Source organism: Oryza brachyantha, chromosome 3, assembly GCF_000231095.2.
Source record: "Oryza brachyantha chromosome 3, ObraRS2, whole genome shotgun sequence".
NCBI lineage: Eukaryota > Viridiplantae > Streptophyta > Magnoliopsida > Poales > Poaceae > Oryza > Oryza brachyantha.
The window spans coordinates 24,501,980-24,524,164 of record NC_023165.2 but is presented as its reverse complement, the minus strand read 5'-3'; the positions used below and the strand labels follow the sequence as shown (position 1 = coordinate 24,524,164).

Here is a 22,185-nt window from a genome sequence, read left to right as displayed (position 1 = left end):
ACCCCCTCACGATCTCCGCCGTTGCACTCTGCGCTAGGGCACTCCAGGGAAGATGAAACAACTGTGGGTGTCGAAATAAAATGAGAAAACGAGGGGGGGCTCAATGAAACAAAACAAGTGCGGCTAGCCGCTGGTGTCACGCACTGTGCACATGAGAAAAGGCGGTGTAGGCCAGCTCATCTGTGCACGTGGCATGCCACGTCGGCGCAACCGCGGTGAAATAGATTTTTGGACCGACGATGGTACATTTAGCAAGTTTAGTGGTCTAATTACATGATTTGCAAGTTTATAGACCTAGATGATACCTGCCCTTAAGTTTAAGGACCGCTACCATATTTTACTCAAAATATAATATGTCGAGAAGAAAGTTGCGCCAGTAAATATTCTATCACATTCTTGAAAAATAGAGCATTCTTTATAAACACCATATTTAGAGTTTCTCTCGTCACTCGATGTCTCAACATCCATTACAAGAGAAAAGGGTAAGAACATGAGGATAGGTAGTTATAAAATATTAATAGAGAATGTAATATAGATATTGTATTGGAGTGATAACTAATATAAAGAGAATATATTTAGATGATCATCGAAATGATAATATAGATTGCTTGGTTTTTTATGAAAAAGTCAAATTGCATATTTGCAAACGAAAACTAATTTCTGAATAAAACCTTTATATACATATTTTTAACGATCTAAAACCAAAACTAAAAAATACTTTGACGAAAAATCTCAAAATTAACTTTAGTTAATGTTAAAAATTTAAATTCTGACTTATTAATATGAGTAGACTACTAGCATGAGTAAAAATAAAAAGGTGAATGAACCGAAGTGAAACTGCCAATAAGATTGGCCTAAACATGTCTTGTGAACACACAGGACAGCGAGCAATTTCCGCAGCTCGCACCTGCAGGCCCGCCACCCGTTCTTGAATAGCCAGCCACGGTCAAGAAAGGCGCGACCGTCTCCTGAACCGAGATGACCCCCGTCGCTGCAGTCCAAATAGACCCTATTTAATCATTTTTTAAGTATAGTTAAGAAAATAAACAGATTTTAATAATTAGTTTAAAAATAAAAATAAAGCGTATTGCTCCACATCACCCTTAAAATCGCCTAGGTCTTTTATCTCAATGCCAAGGCTTGGGGTGGACCTTGTCATGGCGTTCGTCCTAGGTGTCACTTATGCACCTCTAATGCAGCGCTAAATAGAGATGTTTGTGTAAAAAAATCAATACAGTATTTAGTTTAATTATGTTGTTAAGCACTTCACTAAGCACTCTGTATTGGAGGTGTTCTTAGGGATGGCAATGGGCGCCGAACCCGATATCCGATAGATAAAAACTCTATTAGAATATGAAAATGGGGTAAAACCAGTACCCATGGAGCTAATATCGGCCTAAAGTCCCCTGTTAACGCCAGAATTTAGAAATAACCGCTGAAGAATCAGCAAAAATGACCGAATCGGACAAGAAAGAAGAGTAATCGGACTGAAGAAAAGGTGTAATAAAACCACTTGGATTCAGCTGATGGAGTATGAATCGGATTGAAAAAGGAGTCCGATTGATCTAAAAGCATGCAGATAGATTCGGAAACAAACTAGAGTCCGTGTAACTTTTTATCTGCTTGTAGCTTTCTAGTTAATGAGCGGGTAATTGGTCTGCCTGCTCCGAACCCGACCTGTTCTCATCCCTATCCCTAGGTAATAGGGACCTCCGGGCCAGTCCTTCTTGTATGGAGATGAAGAATGTTCACGCCTTCGGGGTGGCAAGAGTAAACAAGCCATTTTTGAAAATAGTTTTCGAACCGTATATTTACGTAATTTGCTCTTGAATGAATTAAATAGTGCATAAACAGATGTGACGCTCACGCTCTTGTTTCGATTTCAATGACACATGACAAGTTACTGCGCGTGGTGCCATGGTGCGTGCACCGCGCGCGATGGATCAGTCCGGCGATGTGGATCAAGCGGTGGGGCCAACCCGGTGCGCCGTCCGGGCGGTTGGCCCGACGGTGCAGCTCTTGCTCTTGGGAGCCATGACTAGCGTCCTGGCGTCGAGGCCGCCGAACTCGCACGGCCGGTCCTCGTCGATCCTCCCGACGGCCGCGCTGCGGCTCCGCGGGCCGACGCCGGTGGCCCTGGCCCTGGGCGGGCCGGCGCGGGAGGCCGCCCGGATGAGCTCGCGTATGTCGTCGTCGGTGCTGCTCCCCGCCGACCGGTAGAACCCGTGGCTCTGGCACCGCGGCACCGCGACCAGCCCCACCGGCGCCGCGCCCCTCCCGCCGCCGCCGGCGCACGCCGCCATCCGGCTCACGTACAGGTCGCGCGCGCGCACCAGCACGCGGAACGGCGCCCGCACGCACCGCCCCAGCATGGCCAGCGCCCGCATCCCCCTAGTCCCCGTCCCCGCCGCCGCCGCCATGCACGCGCGCTCCGGCAGTTGGACGACGGACGACCAAACCGGCGAGAAACTCCCTCCTCTGCTCTGCGCAGCTCTGCTCGACTCCGCTTATGTAGGGAGAGAGGCGAGACGCAGGCGGGCGACTCGTTCCAAGCGACGCGAAGCGCTCGATGCTGTTTGAAATTGACCCGTCGCCATCGGTGGTGCACCTCACCGGTGCTTGGACCGGCCGGATTGTTCGGAGGACGCGGCTGTCACGGCCTCACCCACGGGGCTTACCCTTTTTCTTTTCAGTCTCGTTATTTCGCTTAGGCTTATCACCCTCACTTTCTTGCTTATATTTATAAGAAAAATTTAAATTTTTAATTTTAAGTTTGAAGTTGATTTTAAGTGTTTTTATTATGGTTTATTTTCTAGCACTAGCTTTTAGATCATTATAAATATATATATAAAAGTTTTATTCACAAATTATTTTTCATTTGTAAATATGACATTTGTCCTTTTCTTTTCAAAAGACAAAATATGACCCTTATAATTTACAAGTCAAAATTTGAATTTCCAACCTTAAATTTGAAATTGATTTTAGGATTTTTTTATATCATGGTTTATTTTTCAGCATTTATTTTTAGATAGGTAAGAACGCATATATAAAATTTTATTTATAAATTATTCTATTTGTGAATATATTGTTTGGTTTTTTTATACAAAACCGAAAAGATAATCCCTGTTGTTGGTCTAGTCTCCTCGGCCGTGGGGGCTTGGCTGGATCAAATCAAGCGGGCTCTCCCGTCGCTAGCTTGGAATTCTTTGGCGCGTCATGCGATGTTAGAAAGAAATAGTTTTCGCTTTTCGGTTGCCTCGATATAGTGTTTGACTTGCTGGAATCATCAGACGGGGGAATATATAAAATCAGAGGTCAAGGTCGCATGCAGTGTGCATCTTGACAGCTACGAGTATAAAAGAAAATTTATGGAATTGCCTATGAGTTGATCAACCATTCTCATTTGGCTAATGACATGTGAAATTATCCTGCAAGAGCCTTGCACAATGCTTGCCTTGAGTTTGATCAAAGTGTGCTAGGTGGGCATTATTATTTTCGTTCCAAAATAATTTTTTTTCACCCCTTACACGCGTGCCAATACAGAAGGAAAAAAAAAGACTACAATATCATTCGCTATACTAATCTCAATGCAATTGTTCTCTAGTTTAATCTCAATGCAATTGCTCTAGTTATGTACATTTATTTATTGCTTTTATAACTCCAATAGGATGATTATTCACACAAATTATTTTGAGTCAAGTCAAAACAAGTAAGAATAATCTTATTTTAGAATGGATATAGTAGATTATTAGATGAAGCATTTGCTGTCAGTGCAACAAGGTTATACCTGGTGGACCAAGACAACTGACTTGACTTGTTTTTTATACCAAGTACTCCCTCTATTTCATAATATAAGACATAATCATATTTTTCTTCGTCCCATAAAATAAGTCGTGCATGCGAGTATGCATTAACCATCATATTTTTTTATCATCAAAATATTCAATTATGTTACATGCATGCAGTACGGAAAGATAGTTATAACTCTTTATTGATATTTGGGTTAGTGGTAGTTATGGCTTGTATTGGGGAACAAAGGGAGTACAAGGGAATGTAATTAAGAGCGTGCTTAAGTTGAACGCATAGCTTTGTACCCTGATGTGGTCAGTGATGTGATTGTGTCAATTAAAGTGAGCCTGATTAAGTTGAACGCTTATGACCCTGTTGACAAGAGTTTTTTGGCAGTACGTATTTCTTTGACCAATTGATCGTGGGCCTAAAGGGGAGGCCTCAATGGGGGTGTTTGCGTTTCCCTTTTAACCAGAGGCCCATTAGCTAAATGAAGCTCATTTTCTTTTCTTGATTTTGTTCAGCCCACAGGCCGGATGCGGCCCTGCCGTAGGACGAGGACGAGTCGACGGAAGCAGGCGAGAATACGCGATCACGGCCTCGCTGTCCGGCCGCGCGAGGAAGAACGCGTCTGCGGCTGCGGCGTGCCTGGGCGAGGGGTCGCGGTTGAGCTTGAGCAGATTGCAACCAGAAAGCAGAAGAGCCGAGAGCGTTGCAGCAGAATGGCTTACTAGGTTTGTGCAGGCTATGTGTTCATTTCAGAGTGATATATATTGGGAGTGGATTTTAAACCCTCGAGGGACATCCCCTCGTTTATTACATGCTATCCAAATAGTCATCAAAAAATTTTAAAAAAAATATGAAGATAGATTAGTATGAGATATATCACTAGCAAATATGCAAGTTCAAATATGACTTCTACGATACATAACAAAAAAACAAATATGACTATGAATATATGTATATCAATTTGTTATTTTTGTTGTGGATTGTAGAACTTGTATGTTTAGTGATGTATCTTATATTAATCTATCTTCATTTTTTTTAATTTTTTATAACTATTTGGATAGCATGCAATAGATGAGTGGATATTCCCTCGAGGGTTTAGAATACTTTCCCATATATATTCAGTTAGATTATTGAATTAATGCAGCTGCTATGTGAAATACGATCTAATCTATTTGTTTCAAAAATATAAACAATATTATATTATTTAGCATGTGTTTAAGTTAAGAAAAAAAGATTGTGGTGTCTCTCAGTAAATAAAGATAAATCGGCGTGGAAGACTCTGTTAGGATAAAACAAAAATTAATTAATAGAACAAGCATTATTATGAATAATATCAGAAATACTTATGTTATGGTACCAGTACCATGATTTGGATCTTATAAATACTTATATATTAAAAGGGGAGGTCGTAGTTCATTTAAAATTGTTAGGATTTAAGTACAATTTGGTTTAATGAGTGACTGTAGTTGGGAGCAAGATCTTTTGACTTAAAGTCAGGGGATGTGCTTCCGTGTAGTTGAGAGCCCATACAGTCATAATATGTTTACATGGGGAGAAATACCAGTGCGATGGTAGGCAAAATGCATAAGCTCTGAATAAATTTTGAAACTTGGCAAAACATTTCGGGAAACGTGTGTATATCTTACCAGCTCGTACACAATGCTGTACTAGATTTGTGTGAGACTGGTCTAATGATGAGCCGTTCGATCAAATCTCCCTACCAATTAATTGCAGATCGCGACTTGGAGAAGATAGTGGAATAATACTGGAAATGTCCATACTCGAAGCAACCTGTCGATTTAATTTGCTTGAAAAGCACAATGCAATCACGCTATGGACCATACTATTATCTTCTTCCCGGTTAGTACATTCCTGAAGTAACTCATTAATAAGTTAGCTTAGCTAACGGCTTTGCTTTTGCGTAGCAACTAACATTCCCCGATCAACGCAGCACCAGTCAAGCAGCTTTCCCTGAAATTTTAGCACTTTGGCCCTTTCCGAAAACTTATTTTAAAAGTAAGCCCAGCCTAAAACTTCAAAAAGAAAAAATAGATTATAGGTTGGCTCTAAGATCCAACCTCTCAATACCTAGGGTATTAACGTTGAATCCCTTCTGCCTAAAAAAACGTTGAATCCCTAGGGGCTATGCACAGTATTACCTCAATTTCGAGTTATAACATATTTTAACTTTTTTTAAATTTATATGAAATCTCGACATATGTATAACACATATACATTTGTTCATAAATAAAATTAGAAAAAATAAAAATATATTATAACATGAAACAGAGGGAGTACCACCTAAAAGATAGGTGTGCCACGTTCAAGAAGGATTAACATGCTCAGTGGTTTGCTACTTTGGAGGATGATTGTTTGGTTTTTTTCAGAGAAAAATCAAACAGATTATTTGTAAATAAAAAAATAATTTGCTAATAATATTTTTATATATATGTTATCAACGATCCAAAAGTCAAGGCTGAAAAATAAAATACGATAAAAAAACCCTAAAATCTAGTTTAAATTTAAGGTTAAAAATTCAAAATGCTTATAAACATAAGCATAGCGATAATATTGGACATTTGGTTTCTTGGTTAAGGTCTTGTATTCTTGTGTTCGATCTCTCGTGCCTCGATTTTCATTCATTTGTATTAGTGATGTAAAACTTGTTTTATTTTTGAAATAAATTTATCGAAAGGGCTAAATCGTCAAACTTTCAGCCGCCTAATTTCCCCCTCACTTGGCGTGAAATCTGAACCATCCGCGCTTTCCGCCCTTCAACCTCGTACGTCCATCCGATCCTAAACGCGCGGTCGTGTCCGGCGAGAGAGCCGCAGGCGCGCCGCCCGTGCAATATTCCCCGCGCGGCTAATCACAGCCTCGCGCGCGTCCTGGTGCGTACTGACACTAACGCTGACTGTGACTGTGAGTACCTGCTGCTGGAAGGACGACGTAACCACCACCGTCTCCTCCGGTTGCCATTTTTTTAGCGGCTCCCAGCGATCCAGGTCGGTCTCAGTCGGATGCAGCTTCACCACACGAAAGCAAGAGAAAAGAGTCACCCAAATCCATAGCAGCACAAGAGACAACCAGAGCCGGATCGATCACAGGACAGGAGGCGTCATGGGGAGGAGTGGGGCTGAGCCTGAGGCATCATCGGTGGCTCGTGCGGCCGTGGTCGCGCTCGTGCTGCTCGCGGCCATGCTGTCGCCGTGCTGCTGCTGCGCGTCGGCGGCGAGGGTTGGCGGCGTGGGGCGGCGGCGGGAGCGGCGGCTGCAGCTGCACCCGGTCATCCTGATCCCCGGCGCCGGCGGGAACCAGCTGGAGGCGCGGCTGACGGAGGAGTACAGCCCGTCGAGCTTCGCGTGCCGGGTGTGGCCCGTGGTGCGGGGCCGCGGCGGCTGGTTCCGCCTGTGGTTCGACCTGTCCGTCGTGGTGGCGCCGCTCACCCGCTGCTTCGCCGACCGGATGACGCTCCACTACGACCGGGCCGCCGACGACTACCGCAACACCCCCGGCGTCGAGACCAGGGTCTCCGACTTCGGCTCCACCTCCACCCTCCGCTACCTCGACCCCAACCTCAAGTAAGCACGCACGCGCGCACGCGCACCAAATTGAAGCTACCATTTCGATCAATGGCGCGATTTGTGCAAAATGCAATGGATGCGCAGGCTACTGACGGGGTACATGAACGTGCTGGCGAGCACGCTGGAGAAGGAGGCCGGGTACGAGGAGGGGTTCGACCTGTTCGGCGCGCCGTACGACTTCCGGTACGGGCTGGCCGGGCCGGGGCACCCATCGCGGGTGGGCAGCGCGTTCCTGCAGCGGCTGAGGAAGCTGGTGGAGTCGGCGTGCGCGGCCAATGGCGGCAGGCCGGCGATCCTCGTGGCGCACAGCCTGGGCGGTCTGTACGCGCTGCAGCTGCTGGCGCGCAGCCCGCCGGCGTGGCGCGCGGAGCACGTGAGGCGGCTGGTGACGCTGTCCGCGCCGTGGGGCGGGTCGGTGCAGGAGATGCTCACCTTCGCCTCCGGCAACACCCTCGGCGTGCCGTTCGTCGACGCGTCGCTCATCCGCGACGAGCAGCGGTCCGCCGAGAGCAACCTCTGGCTGCTCCCGGCGCCACGGGTGTTCGGCAACACCACGCTGGTGGAGTCGCGCTACCACAACCGGTCCTACTCCGCCAAGAACATGACGCAGTTCCTGCGGGACATCGGGTTCGCCGAGGGGGTGGAGCCCTACCGCGAGCGGATCCGGCCGCTCGTCGAGGCCCTGCCGGAGCCCGGCGTGCCGGTGACGTGCCTCGTCGGCACCGGCGTCGACACCGTGGAGAGCCTCGTGTACGGGGAGGAAGGCTTCGAGGCCGGCCCCGAGAAGGTGGTGTACGGCGACGGCGACGGGACGGTCAACCTCGCCAGCCTCGTCGGCCCGATCAAGGCGTGGTCGGGCTCGCCGGAGCAGGTGGTGGAGGTGGTCGAGCTGCCCAAGGTGTCGCACTCCGGCATCCTCAACGACAAGAACGCGCTCGACCAGATCTTGAGGGTCATCGACGCCATCAATCTGAACGCCACGAGCCCCTCTATCCATCGATCGTCTCAGGATGTTTTGTACAAGTAGATTACTCGCTTGAAATTTGCTTCTTTAAATCGTTGAGAATTTGCTTGCTCAGCTAGCTAGTACTAGCTCGCTGGGGCTTGGATTCAGGTGCATGTTTTTTGCACGTTGACAAGCCAATTAGCAGAAGCCACAAATAAGAGAAAATTAAAACATGCTTGTTTAGTACTTACTTTGTATCTTAGAGTAGTATTTTAATAGATAATATTGTTTACTTTTATCACATATTTAATTATCTATTTTATTTACAAAACGTATGTGTATTAATTATCCGTTGTTATTGGATTTATTGTTAAATATGTTTTAATTATAGCTTATATTTTTGTGTATAACTTTTTTAATAAACTGAATGATCAAATAATAAAAAGTCAATTGTGTCGTCCGTAATACAGTGGGAGAGTAATAGTAGTATCAGATTAGCGGTATGAAATTGGGTTAATTAGATTCATGTCATTATCAATTTGTTAGTTTTGAAATATGTTATTACTATTTGATTAATTGTAAGGATGTCATTATAATTGCACAACTATTCAAAATATGTCACTCCATACTCTTTTGGTACATTTTTTTTAAAAAAATTAGACCATATTGCCACTCTGTTGTTCACTACCCCTTTGTAGGTGCAAAGAGCAATTCGGTCAAAGAAAAATTCTAATGGCATATCTTAAATATTTCTAAAATTATATAACATCTTTATGACATTTTAAAATAGATAAATTTATAATGGGATGGATCTAATTAACCTTACGAAACTCGGGGTCATTCTTTTCAGATGTTACTTGTTTGTTCGCCATAGTAGTAGTATCAAATTGGCAGATTTGCATTGCCAGTATTTTCATTCATTAAAGCAATTGAATTTATCTACAGTACAATGCATGAGTACAATTGAAAAGGGCTTCCTTAAGAGTTAAGATACAATTCAAGTCTGAATTCGCATTTACATTTGGTTGCAACTAATACAGTGTGGCATCAAGTCACAAAGTACATGGTATAAAGCAAGGCGTGATCTAATCAGCTACGGTCCTAAAGTCCGCAAAAATCTGATTAAGGAGTACAAAGTGCAATTACGATCCTTGTTAAATTTCGTTTTTGACTGCTGTACTTTTTACCCGTAGAGATCAATAAAAATGGATTTAGTGGGCCAGCTACAGCTTAATTGAGCCCGTACATAAAACAACTCTAGCATATCAGAGGGGAATTTAACTATTTGCCGCTTTTATATCTGACAACTCTCCAAATGTCCTGATTAACTTTGGTTTTAAAAACTTGTCATCGAAGAGAGTCGATTTCTTTAACTATTTGCTACTTTTACCTACATGGCGTGCCACCGTGGATCGCCATAATCGAAAGCGACATGGGCACACATGTCAGGTCCTCTCGCCACCACCCACTCCTCTTTTTCTTGTCTGTTCTCATCGGCGAACACATGCAGGTCCATCACCTTGAGATCCTAGCATGACTCCTCAACGGCGGCACCCGCTGCCTTTGCTTGATGCCCACCGTCTCTGGCGTTGCCATCGTCGATGTCGTCTCCGCGCTTCCTACATCCTCACCACATATCTCCGCCTCTTCACCGTTTGCCTCGACGTCTCACTGTCCTCACCTCCTCCATCGACGAGAACAAACGAGGAAGAAGAGGAGCGGGTGGTAGGGAGAAGACCTGGTATGTGGGCCTATGTCACCTTTCACAGTGACACGCCACATAGACAAAAGTGGCAAATAGTTAAGAGAACGACTTTCTTCGATAAAAAATTTGTTAGACCAAAACTAACTGAGGCATTTGGAGAGTTTCCACATATAAAGGGGCATTTGACATAGAGTGGCACATATATAAACATAGCATTATAGCAGCTGCAAAAAAAATTAAATGCACTCACACTTCCTCCCCTATCGGCCTTCTCCTGTGAGCCCATGACCCTATCTCCATTGGCAATATCACCATACTCACCAATGGAGAACTCTCGAACTTTGCATCATAGGCTCTAGAGGGTGGAGTAGTGAAATGAGGTGAGGGGTTTGCGCTTCTCCACCATCATCGTCAATGTCTCTCTTTGAGAGCTCCTCCTCCACCACCACCTTCTCTTTGCCCAAGTCATGTGGTTACCACACATATGGTTTGATTAGAGAATAATGAAAAAGATGTGGAGTGAGAGAGTTAAGGGGCATGGTGGATATTTTAGAGAGCTTTAGTGGCAAAACAATTAGGGACAACACTAAAATCGTATTTGAAGAGCGTCATCTCCTACAGTAGCAAATAGTTGAATTTCCCTGAAATTAAAACCACAAAGGTTTGAACTTATGTTTGAAATCCTCCCAAAAGTACATGAAAGGAAGGATTATTATGGAAATTTCTGGCCAGATCCTTTAAATCAGAGGACTTCGTAAGAATTCACCCGTGTATATTGTATTAGGTCCATGCATAATTCATTTTTAGGAATCTTGTAGTTCTCTCTGGGATGAAATGGTAAAATTAAGTTCTGGGCAAGTTTTGCAAAAAGGAAAAGAAATCTACTCCCTCCTGACACCCCTATCATTAATATTTGACGTTAGGAGTAATAATGGACGGATTACGTTTTTTGAGTGAGATGTTGACACTTACATTAGTGCCTAGTTGTCATTGTCGCACTAGATGACTTTTCGACAAATTATTGCTCAAACAGTGATGTATTGACAATGATCACAACATTAGAATTAATAACATTTTTTATTCTATAAATATAATCCACAAATCTATAGATTTCTTGTTTCATTTCATCTTTAGACTTATATATTAAACTGCTTAAATTTTGTCATTTAACATCGGTACACCCCCCCCCCCCCTCATTTTCATAAATATTTTTTGGGGATTATACCTTTGGGCAGTCAAAATAAGTGGGACGACCCACTCGAGATACTTCAAATTAAAACTCTTGGGGAAAAAAAAGTCTTCTTTAGGTCCCATAATACTGTATAAACCGGGTATATAGTGTTCTTTGGCTTCTAAAACCAATGCAAATCAAATCTAGGTTGTGTCCTGGTTTGCAACATTAGAACATGTGGCCTTCCATTACCTTAAAAAAATAGAGCTCGTGGTCCTTAGTAACGTCATCTTATGCCTAATGATGTTAAAATTTTTTTCTATAAAATGTTAAAATCTAGGATATGTTGATAAATTTTTTTGGTGTCATCATGATCAAATTACTCTTGGGTACCTGATTTAATCTTCCATGCTTTTTATGTGGCTGTATATAGGGCCCCACGTATTGTTTTTGTTTGTTATTTCTCCTACAATACCACGTAAACACCATATAGAAGGAAAACAAGTCAAATAAACCACGAAGTTGTCATATCAGCTGAAACCATTCTCAAAACCATCGAGATTGTGTTTTTTTAATTGTAAATTTAAGATTTTTATCGACATCCTTTTCAAGCTCCTAAATAGAATGTTTCGTGTCCTAAATGTAGTGATTTATTAAATGAAGTGATTTGTGAAAAAGAATTTCTATAAAAAAGTTGCTCATCCAAGTTATTTCAATTCTCAAACGTTTGCAGTTAAGTGGACCTAAAGTGAAAATGAGATTCTCTGACGTGTGACATGTTAGCCCATAGACAATGGAGCACAGTGACAAAAGTCTCCTTGACATAACATACGCGATCCTCTTCCTCTAAAGTGGACGTCCTAACTCTTTAAGCCCATCACAGCCCAACCCACCACATCAAGCGACCCTCGGATTGAAATTGGACGAACCAGATTCAAGAACTGCCGCACGGGCCGTACTGGATGGCAGCTGGGGTAACAAGCGCGACGACACGAGGGGGAGGGCCGGGCCCAGTGGCAGCGCAGCAAGCCACCCGTCTCTTTCTGTCTCTTGTGTCAACCCGTGTGCGTTTCAAACGCGAGCCCGGAGAAACGAAAGCAGCCCGGTTGAACCAACCCAAAGTTCACCCAACCCCAACCCCACGCGACGCGACCCGCCGCCGCCGCCGGCGATCGCCGGAGATGTCATGGCTCGCCCGCTCCCTCGCCACCTCCCTCAACATCCCCGGCGATGACGACGACCCTGACGCCACCGCCGCAGCCACCCCGTCTCCCTCCGCGCGAACCCCGCCGCCGACGCCGCCACCCGTGCCTCCCCAACCTCCGCATTCGGGCGCGGCGGAGGGCGTCAAGGAGGACCTCACCGAGCTGTCCAAAACCCTAACCCGCCAGTTCTGGGGGGTCGCCAATTTCCTCGCGCCCCCGCCCGGGGAGACATCGCCCTCGCCCTCCCCGCCATCGGCGGAGACCGGATATGGAACCGCCCAGACGCCGCCTGAGATCGCCGGGATCCGCAGCGATTTCGCCGAGATCGGCGGGAGGTTCAAGAGCGGGATCTCGCGGATCTCGAATCACAAGGCCGTGTCCGGATTCTCTAGGATGGCCTCCAATTTCTTCGCCGATGAAGACGACGATGAGGAGGAATTGCCGGATGCGGTGAGGAACGGTGAGGAGGAACGGGTGATGTTTCCAATAGAGGAGGTGGCGGCGGATAGGGCAAGACATGAGGCTGAGGACTTCGAGGTGAGGCATGATTGGGAAAAGAGAGTACGGCATGGGGTGGGCGACGATGAAGCGAGACCTCAGGTGGACAACGATGAGGGGAGGCATGAGTGGGAGGAGAGGTTAAGACATGAATTGGATGACGGCCAGGTAATGCATAAAGAGCGGGATGATCATGAGTTGGAGTTGGAGACGGTAAGACATGATGAGAAGGAGGAGGAGGTCGAAGAGGAGTGGGATGTGATAGGAATCACCGAGGAGGTGCTTGCATTCGCCACTAACATCGCCAGGCACCCGGAGACCTGGCTTGACTTCCCGCTTCTCCCTGATGATGATGAGTCTGATGGACCATTCTCATGTAATTTATTCTCTCCTCACTACTAGTACAAGTTATAGCTTACATATTTAGGTAAACTGAATTGCTCCAGTTAGAAATATTATGTATTTGTTTGACCATGAAAAGATGCGCCGTAGGTGCATTATGCTATTCTAAGTGTTCTCAGGATTGTATAGGCATGCTAAAAGATACTGTGGTTATAATAGACATTTAGTTGTTTCTGTTTTGCATTGATAGTGTCGCACATTACAGTGAAAACAAGGCAACACACTGATGGAGATTTGGGGTAATCGGGTGTATGATACCTGACTATCTTAAACAGGATAATGAATTGTGTAAGCAGTAGATATAATCATATGTATTATTTTTTCACTGATAAATTACCTTGTGATTGCTGATGTCATCATTGTATTTGCATTTATGTTTGACACCTTAAACTGTTGCTACGAATGTTTTACTGAGTAGCTCCCATATCTAGGATATCAGGGTCATAAAGTTGTGCATGGATTTTACAGTGATAATGCATTCGTAGTACTGGTATTTTATATCAAGAAATATTTTGCCAAATTATTGTGGTCCAAGGTGCGCACTGGGTCAGCTTGTTGCATGTCATAGGACATTGAACATTACTCCAAGGAATATTAGCCTAGAGTGACAATTCCCTAACGGATAGGATAATAGCATGGGAGATGGTTTTCTGTCAACATGCTGAGCACACTGGTTATCAGAAAAATTCATAAAACCCTCTGTATGCATTGATTTCTTAATGTTTTCAAGTGTCTTCTGCAATGTTGGGTGCCACTCTTGTAATATGTGGATTGTGCTGACACAGCAAGTGTCAATGTTTAGTTTTTGTTAAGGAACTCATGTGTCTTAATTTTAATAGAAAGGCATGTAGTCTGACGTATTTAGTGTATTAATCTTACCTTATTTTCTCTCTGCACTTTGAAAGTGGTTTATTAACATTCAATAATCTTGTCATTCTTCAGGTTTTGACATGTCGAATGCTCAGCAAGAGCATGCGTTGGCTATTGAGCAACTTGCTCCCAGATTAGCTGCTTTGCGGATTGAACTATGCCCAATCCATATGAGTGAAGAATGCTTTTGGAAAATTTATTTTGTGCTCCTACATCCTAGACTGAACAAGCAGGATGCTGAGCTTCTGTCAACACCACAGGTAAATGATCTCCATTGTTGCTATTGATTTTTTTCTCTATTTGTAATATCAACTGTTCCCCATAACAAATTCAATTCAGTAGAGTATGAAGTGGCTTTTTTGTGTGCTTTTACTCAACAGTGTTAGCATTGAACATTTACTCACTGGTTACTTCAACACCACTAATTGTAAACAACAAACAATGGAAAGTTTTCCCTCTGAAAAGCCAAAATGGCATAGATTTGGAAACCAGAATCAGTTCGCCCTTGAATTGTCACTACTTGTATACGTGCTACGAATGTGCTAAAGGGAAGATCCGAGCATGGTTGGGATAAGGGCCTTTAGTCCTATTTGATGTGTCTGCACCCAAGTGGCATGACGACACCATGGAGGCTGCACTGCAATGGCAGGGGAGAAGAGGGAGAGACTAAATAGTAAAGACTCTTTTTTATTTCTTGCTTTAAGGAACAGAGATATGACCCATACTTATAGGGTGACTTCACTGTTGAAAAAATTATCTCTGAGATTATGAAAATCAATTTAATCTAAACAACCATGTGAACAGCACCCACACTTGAAAGCTGAACAGTAGCCATATTGAAGCAGTTCATGCATGGAGTGCTGCTGACCCTAGAAATGTCAACCACAGACATCAGTATGTGCTGATAAATCGAGCAAGTTATGTAATTTTATGTGGACAAAAAACTTGCCAGTAGAAGTGTAGAGAGCCTTCTATGCCCCTGACCCGTTAGGCAGCTTAGCTTACCCAATCCAGGTTAGGTTGTATTTGTTGATAGTAGTTGTGGATGTCTGTCCTCCAGTCAGTTGCATTCTTCGTATGTGTTGGTAAATCAGCTTTCCTAAGAAGACTATTGGTGAAAAGTTTCATGCTTCATGCCCAGTACACTACACAGATTCTAGATGTGTTATTTTAGTGCTCAGTCACAAAGGAAAGTGAGCAAAGCTAGCCTTGCCTCCAATTATCGTTGAAGCTAACCCAGCTGTTAGTTACTCCTGTTACAAAAGGTAGCATATTTGACCATACATGCAGATTTAGGAGTTGGCAGTTCTAGAAAATTACATGGGCAGATATTGGAATTGATTAAAGCACTCATTGGTCCTTGAGTTACCAACCAAGTGGCATATTCTACCTACTATGATCAGTTAATCAGAAATCTTAAACATGTTTGTATATCTTGGCTAAGGCTTCCTGTGTGAGAGACCCTCCTGAAATCAGGCTAAATAAATAGCAATAGTTTTGTCCCGTTACCACTTACCAAAACTGCTTGAATAGAGGAACATGTGGTTTAAATGAGGATCCTGCTGCATAAACAACACAGCAAACCTGCTTGTTAATGTATTCATTGTGATAAATGCTTGATAAGTTTTTCCTCCCTTTGCCAACTAAGCAGTAAGCACTGGCAATATCTGCATAAAAGAACCTAAGCTAAACTCTCTTTAGCAGGTAACTATAAACCTTTTTTTGTTCTTGCAGATTGTTGATGCCAGAGCGATGCTTATGCAATGTTTGCAGCACCAGTCAAAGCTTGAAACGGAGCAACTATATCATCGTAAAGATGATTTCGGCATGCATTCAGAGGAGGATACCTCTAAAGATATTCCAGAAGTATTCCCATCTATGCTACAACAGACTGCTTCTGTCATCCCCATAACAGATTTTGAGACCGAAAAGCATCCTATCCAAGTAACTGAAGTTGCAGTAGTGGACAAATCAGTCATCAAAGAGCAGCTGACCAAGGATAGCAAGACCCCAAATGTTTTGCAGGAAAGCTTTGATGATGACATAGATGATTGGTTCGATGAGGAGGCGGAGCTCGCCGGGCACACAACAATTCCCATAGGCGATGAAGAAGATGTGTCTTTCAGTGACTTGGAGGACGATGATGAGAAATGATTCAGTTCAACGCCAACTTCGGTTTGTGTATTGGAAACTTTCCTTTTCTACTGTACAAGGGAAGAGGTTGAAATCGTTTTGTCAATAGAATGAAAGTTGTACAGTGAAAGTAGAGCCGTCTTGTTTTGGTTCAAGCTGCCCGGTTGGAATGGGAAGCAGTGAAAAGTAGAGCTGCTTTGTTTTGGTTCAAGCTGCACCGATGGAAGCACTGTGGTCAGCAGCGTCACGGTTTGTAATCTTATTTTTTTAATCTGTGTACATAAAAGCATTTGTGATGCCACAAGTTCTCGACAACAAAAGTTCTATCATTGGTTGGTCTCCAAAGGGTTGCACATCAGTATATACACAGAGAGAGCATGATACCAGTCTGGAGTATTGTATTTCCAATGACAACATACTGTACTGGGTGTTATATACAAAATTGTACTGCTTCCTGAAACTACTTGCCTCAACATGCAAGAAATCACTGCAATGAGAGGAACAAATGGAAGGCCATGCTTAGCAACAGCCAACAGGTGAATTGACCTGGCTAACACTCTCTAAGAACTGATGTAGCCAAAGTTATTGGAGAGCTTCCCAAGATGTGACCAGAGGAGGCTCCCCAGCGAGGACCTCGGCCTCTCCTGGCCTTGCGCCGGTGCCGCCGCCGCCGCCGTCGCCGGTGCCGCAGCATCGGCGGGCGGGACCGGCACGCTGGTCTTCCTCACCGGCGGCCAGCCAGGCGCGTCCTTGGCCACTTCGAACGAGATGCCCATCTTGCCGACCCTCGCACGCACAGCGTGCAGCGCCTCGGCGCGCACCTCGCCGCCGGAGTCGGTGACGAGGTAGAACGTCCCGACGGCCTCGTCCTTCCGCCGCTTCAGCTCCACCCTCAGCAGCGACAGCCCGTGCTCCCGCAGCATCCTGGTGAAATCCGACAGCAACCCCGGCCGGTCGGCGGCGCGCACCTCCACCTTCGCGCCCTGCCGGAAACATCGCCACCACCGTGCGTGTCAGTGAGGATCCAACAGAATGGGGAAGACGACAAGTGCGACGAGGCTGACATGGGAGGCCCGCCGCTCCACGGCGGCGACGAGGCACCGGGAAACCTTCTGCCGCTCGGCGTTGCTGTCGACCGTGCGCCCGTCCTTGTGCCGGATGTAGTACTCCTGCGTCCATTCATGGCGCCATCGACGACGACGACGACGGCAAGGTAAGGGCGGCGCCGGCTAGTTTGACGGCGATGGGTGGCAGGATACAAGATGATGTGTGATCTACCTGGCTGGCGAGGGGGCCCTGGGACCCGACGGTGGCGTGGAAGACGACGTACTGCATGTCGGTGAGCGCGCACACGGTGTCGAACAGCAGCTTGGGGCGGTCCCTGCTCGTCATCTTCACGACGGCGTAGCCGCGCTCCTCCCAGCTCTCGATGGACACGCGCGTCTCGACGCGGCGGGCCGGCCAGCCGGTGGCGGCCGCCTTGTCGGCCATGCTGAAGTGGTCCTCGTCGACGGGCGTCGCGGCGGGGCCGGACTCGTAGTCGCGGTCGTCGTGCATCAGCTGGTGCAGCCGCCGCTCCGTGTGGACGCGGCCCTGCTCCGGCGCCGACATGCACACCCAGTGCCGCTCCCCGGTCAGCTTCTCCCGCGCGCCCATCACGGCGTCCACCAGCCCCTCGATGTGCTTCCACCGGCTCGGCGGCGGCGGCGAGGCGTCGGCCGTCGTCACGTAGAGCACGCCCGCGGCGCGCCCGCTGTGCGTCCACGACTGCCCGGACGCGACGTGGCAGCCGTTGTCGGCGAGCACCTGGGCGATCGACGACAGGAGCCCCGGCCGGTCGTGCACCGTGAACTCCAGCGCCGCGCACTCCGACACGTCGGGGCCGCCCGGCCCGACCACGTTGCCGAGGCACGTCGTGAACTTGGGCGACGGCCCGTTGCCCGGCCGCTGCGACGGCTCGAGCGCTCGCTGGATGAACTCCGGCAGCGACGGGTCCGTCAGCTTGCGCCCGATCTGGTCCGTCACATGGAACACTGCATTGCACAAACACCACAATTCAACCCATTTCTAACGATCAAAGAAACAAAGACGCGGAAAAAAAACACATGGAAGAAAAATCAGTTCTTGCCGTCCATGAGCCAGCCGCCATCGGAGGAGATGTAGGACTTGGAGATGACGAGGTCGAGATCGGTGAGCAGCTGCACCATCTCCAGCAGCACGCCGTCGCGGTTGACGCTATCAACCTGGCCAAAGACCCACCCAGCCGGAACTCATCAAATCAGCCACAAAACGAATGCAAATCCTCACTGTCAACCATGAAACGAACCTTAACAAGCGTGCAGTCCTCGCGCGTCTCATTGTCGACGACGACCCTGCAGCCATGCGCACGCAGAGCTTCCCGTCACAATCAAAAACCTGAAAAAAGAAATCCGGAAGAACTCGCCACGGGAACGCGCGCGTACCCAGGTGTACCGAAGCGGTAGAGCAGCGGATCGAAATCCGGCTCGAAGTAGGGCCCGGACACGTACTTCATCGCCGACGAGAGCTCCCGATGTCACCGCCCCGCCAATGGCGTCCTTCACCGGGACGGGAAATCTGAGAGGGGGGGCACACGGCGGTAAGGCGCGCAGCAACAAGATCCAATCTGAATTCTGAAACATGGTAGCAGCAACGCGACGCGACGCGAAACCAAGAACACGAGAAGGGGAAGGAGGCGAGGAAGACAACAACACGGGGAAAGCCGGCCATGGTCACATGCACGCAGCAGGCAACGGGATCGCAGGCGGTGCCGTGGTGTCGAGTGGGCGTGCGTGCACGGGGAAAGAGGAGAAGAGATCACATGGCGAGATTTTCTTTCTTCCCGCAGCTCGGAGAACCAGCTGAAGAAAAAAAAAGGATGCTCCTTTCTGTTGCTGTTCTTGAAATGAGATCGAAGGCAGCAAGCAGAGCAGCGACGACGGCGACGGCGACGGCGACGAGGAGGAGGAGGAGGAGGAGATTACCTTGGCTGCGACTTCGGAAGGAGGAGGAAGAAGGCCACGTGCGGGCGATGCGGGGCGCCAGGTTTCGGTGCTCCTCGATTAGCCGCTTATTTAGCGCGCGCGCTCTCTCTCTCTCTGTCTGCAACTCGGCGGATCGGCGGCGTTCGAGGATTTGAGCGCGCGAACGGCCGCCGCGCCACGTCGGACGGGCAGCGCGGCACGTGGCGGGGGCAGCCTGGTTGCTAGCGTGACCCCTTGTCTGGTTCATCACCGGGTTTTTTTTTTAACTTTTATTTTTGCTGCTTTCTCTTTGCGCGCTATTTTCGGTGCTGGATCGTCGATTAATCCTCAATTCCTCGTGGTGCCGAAGATGTTTGGTGATTTTGTTTCGTAAACTGCGGCTATTTTGTAACGGATTTACAATCGTTTTTAAATTCAAATTTGTTTTTTTATCAACTTTGTTGAAACGTGTAATTAGTTTCCTTTAATTCACCGTTGAATATATGTTGATGATGTATTTGTTTTGTATTGAATATTTTGCTAATTTTTTTATGAATTTGGACAGCCCTAAAGAATTTGAACTTAATACATTAAAATCTCCCACCATATGGATTGAAGCGAGGATTATTGAGTACAAGAATGATCCCTCACACACCACCAAAACAAAACCTTTAAAATATTTTTATTGCATTTTAGAGTAAAACACATAGCTGATCGTAAGTTTAAGAAACAATCATGTATTTTACTCTTATATTTTATGTAACCAACTTAGGACTAACCCATCTAAGATGTAAGCTAAAAAAAATTCATGATGTTATTAAACTGTCAGTGTGGCTAAGGCGCCGTAATTGCTTGAAGCCATGTCGCCGGCTCCAAAGAAAAAATCGGTGGTGCAGATATCTTTTTAAGCCTCAAGGGAGTTGTATATGATTCAAGACGACAGGAAAATAGAGTGATCAGTGAGGATCAGGGGAGAATCAAGGGGAAGGAGAGAGCAGCTTTTGGTGAGATTGCTTATAAAAATATACGACTACGTTATAGATAAAATACTTAGTATGTTTGTTTACAAATTTAGTACGGTTTGTCTCTTGTGTGTTGTTTCCGATGAATCCATTTTTATTTTTGAAATGTAACATACCTTCTGTAATAAACCCTGAGAGAAGAGAAGTGTTTGTTGATACAAACATCGTATACAAACGATCGTATATATAGCGGCTCTCATTATAAAATCACATAGATCCACTAAAGCGGTGAATCAGATCGTCCACCCCGTTAATCAAGCTACTAGAACGGAAGAAATCCCCGCGTGGTCCTGTCGGCGGTCGCGGCTGCGTGCGTGGAGATGAAACCATGCCAAATCTATCCGTCACCCATGGCAGCTTAAGCTTTCGTCTGCTTCGACCAATTCAACTGTATTCGTGACAGGATCGCTGCTAAGCCCTTCGAGCCGCCACACTAGCTTAGGCTGCTACGATTCATTTGCTGCTGAGCATCGTGGGGATACGGATGCGGTCCTGTCGGTCCGTTCTTAGAACCTTTTGATACGGATGGATTTATTTTTCATTGATTTGGAACACCGGTCATGATGATGATTAGGTTTGATTGTGCGTACGGATGAATTGCATGAGGCGTACGGTGACATGCCCAATCGTCGTGCGGTGTTGCTTCTAGAGACAGGTGAAGTTGAAAATTAATATGGTTAGAATCATCTTTACTGTATAGCACTTTAAATCATAAATTAAAACGGTGTTGCCTGATTTAAAAGTTTAGTCGGGACGTTTCTTTTGAAGCAAGGGTAAATTTTAGGCTTAATATATTTTTTTATGGACCCAATATATAGCTTTGAAAAGGTAAATATTAACGCTTTCTTGGAGATACTCTTGTTAATTGAGCACGCGTTTACGACAAGCAAACCTAATCTAAAAAGTAATTTTATCATTCTAAAAGTAATATTAGATAACACATCTTTTAATAAATGTAATACCTCTACATATTTTGTATACCGAAAATCTAATTACATATTTCGTGGAGGAGCAGCCGGCACGATTCGTAGCATCTGCGTACGCGATCGAACCAACCCGGCCGCCGATGTCGCGTCGCGCGCGCGTACGTACATGCGTCGGCCGCAACGCGGGGGCGCCGGCAGACGGCGTGCGGTCGCAAACAAGATGCAATTGCAAGCGGGTGGCTGCCGGTGACGCCCGTGCGTGCGTGCGTGCGCATGTCGGGGAGGGATTGACTCCGCGAGGGGCGTGGCGGCCAGATCAGACAAAACCGGCGCAGCCGTGGCGTACGGTGGCCGCACGCTGCTGTTGCGCCTCCGGGGATGACAGGTGTGGCGGCCGTGCGCTCTTCGTTTTCTTCCCAGTGTTTGCCGTGGGTTGAGACTGAGGGGAAGCAATAGTAAAATTTTTTCGTTGGATATATCATCCGACCAATTATTAAAAAATTATAAAGATAGATTAATATTAAATTGTATAAAACATGCAAGCTACAAAATATAATAAAAGTAACAAACATGACTATGAATATGTATATACTAGGGCCTCGTTCGGCAGCCGGATAAGATATCTTATCTCTCGTGTTTTCCGCGCGCATGCTTCCCGAACTGCTAAACGGTGTATTTTTTGCAAAAAATCTCTATAGTAAAGTTGCTTTAAAAAAATCATATTAGTCTATTTCATATTTTTTAATAATTAATTAATTATGTACTTATCTATTACTATATTTTCCGCGCCGTATAAGTTACTTTATTCCTCTCCCTATCTAACCTGGCCTAGGTTCATTTGTTTTATAATAAATTATAAAAGTCATGTTTAAACGTATATATTTATAGGTGATATATATCATATCAATTTATCTTTATTTTTATAACCTGTATAAATTATCATA

General features: G+C 45.8%; 4 protein-coding genes across 8 annotated transcripts; 2 read left to right on the top strand and 2 right to left on the bottom strand.

Moving 5' to 3' along the window:
- Positions 1–1,431: 1,431 nt before the first annotated feature.
- Positions 1,432–2,468, bottom strand: LOC107303803. Its single transcript, XM_040522666.1, has one exon. The coding sequence runs from the start codon at positions 2,418–2,420 to the stop codon at positions 1,962–1,964; it is 459 nt and encodes a 152-aa protein (XP_040378600.1). The 5' UTR covers positions 2,421–2,468; the 3' UTR covers positions 1,432–1,961.
- A 4,251-nt stretch (positions 2,469–6,719) lies between these two features.
- LOC102703665 (lecithin-cholesterol acyltransferase-like 1) lies at positions 6,720–8,625 on the top strand. Its single transcript, XM_006650475.3, has 2 exons — positions 6,720–7,379; positions 7,467–8,625. Exons 1-2 carry the CDS (start codon positions 6,919–6,921, stop codon positions 8,407–8,409), a joined length of 1,404 nt encoding a protein of 467 aa, XP_006650538.3. The 5' UTR covers positions 6,720–6,918; the 3' UTR covers positions 8,410–8,625.
- A 3,670-nt stretch (positions 8,626–12,295) lies between these two features.
- Positions 12,296–16,650, top strand: LOC102700791. Its single transcript, XM_006651714.3, has 3 exons — positions 12,296–13,283; positions 14,252–14,439; positions 15,914–16,650. The coding sequence occupies exons 1-3, from the start codon at positions 12,386–12,388 to the stop codon at positions 16,331–16,333; spliced, it is 1,506 nt and encodes a 501-aa protein (XP_006651777.2). The 5' UTR covers positions 12,296–12,385; the 3' UTR covers positions 16,334–16,650.
- Positions 16,651–16,796: 146 nt separating this feature from the next.
- Positions 16,797–19,511, bottom strand: LOC102700515 (ACT domain-containing protein ACR3-like). Of its 5 annotated transcripts, XM_040522292.1 has the most exons (8): positions 19,315–19,511; positions 19,045–19,191; positions 18,775–18,907; positions 18,639–18,684; positions 18,441–18,555; positions 17,591–18,345; positions 17,377–17,481; positions 16,797–17,295 (listed from the first exon to the last, which is right to left on the bottom strand). In XM_040522292.1, the coding sequence occupies exons 3-8, from the start codon at positions 18,843–18,845 to the stop codon at positions 16,873–16,875; spliced, it is 1,515 nt and encodes a 504-aa protein (XP_040378226.1). In that variant the 5' UTR covers positions 18,846–18,907; positions 19,045–19,191; positions 19,315–19,511; the 3' UTR covers positions 16,797–16,872. The 5 variants fall into 5 exon arrangements, with proteins under 5 accessions (XP_040378226.1, XP_040378224.1, XP_040378228.1 ...); XM_040522290.1 differs by lacking the exon at positions 19,045–19,191; XM_040522294.1 differs by lacking the exon at positions 19,045–19,191 and having other exon boundaries at positions 18,639–18,727; positions 18,841–18,907; positions 19,315–19,510.
- Positions 19,512–22,185: the final 2,674 nt, after the last annotated feature.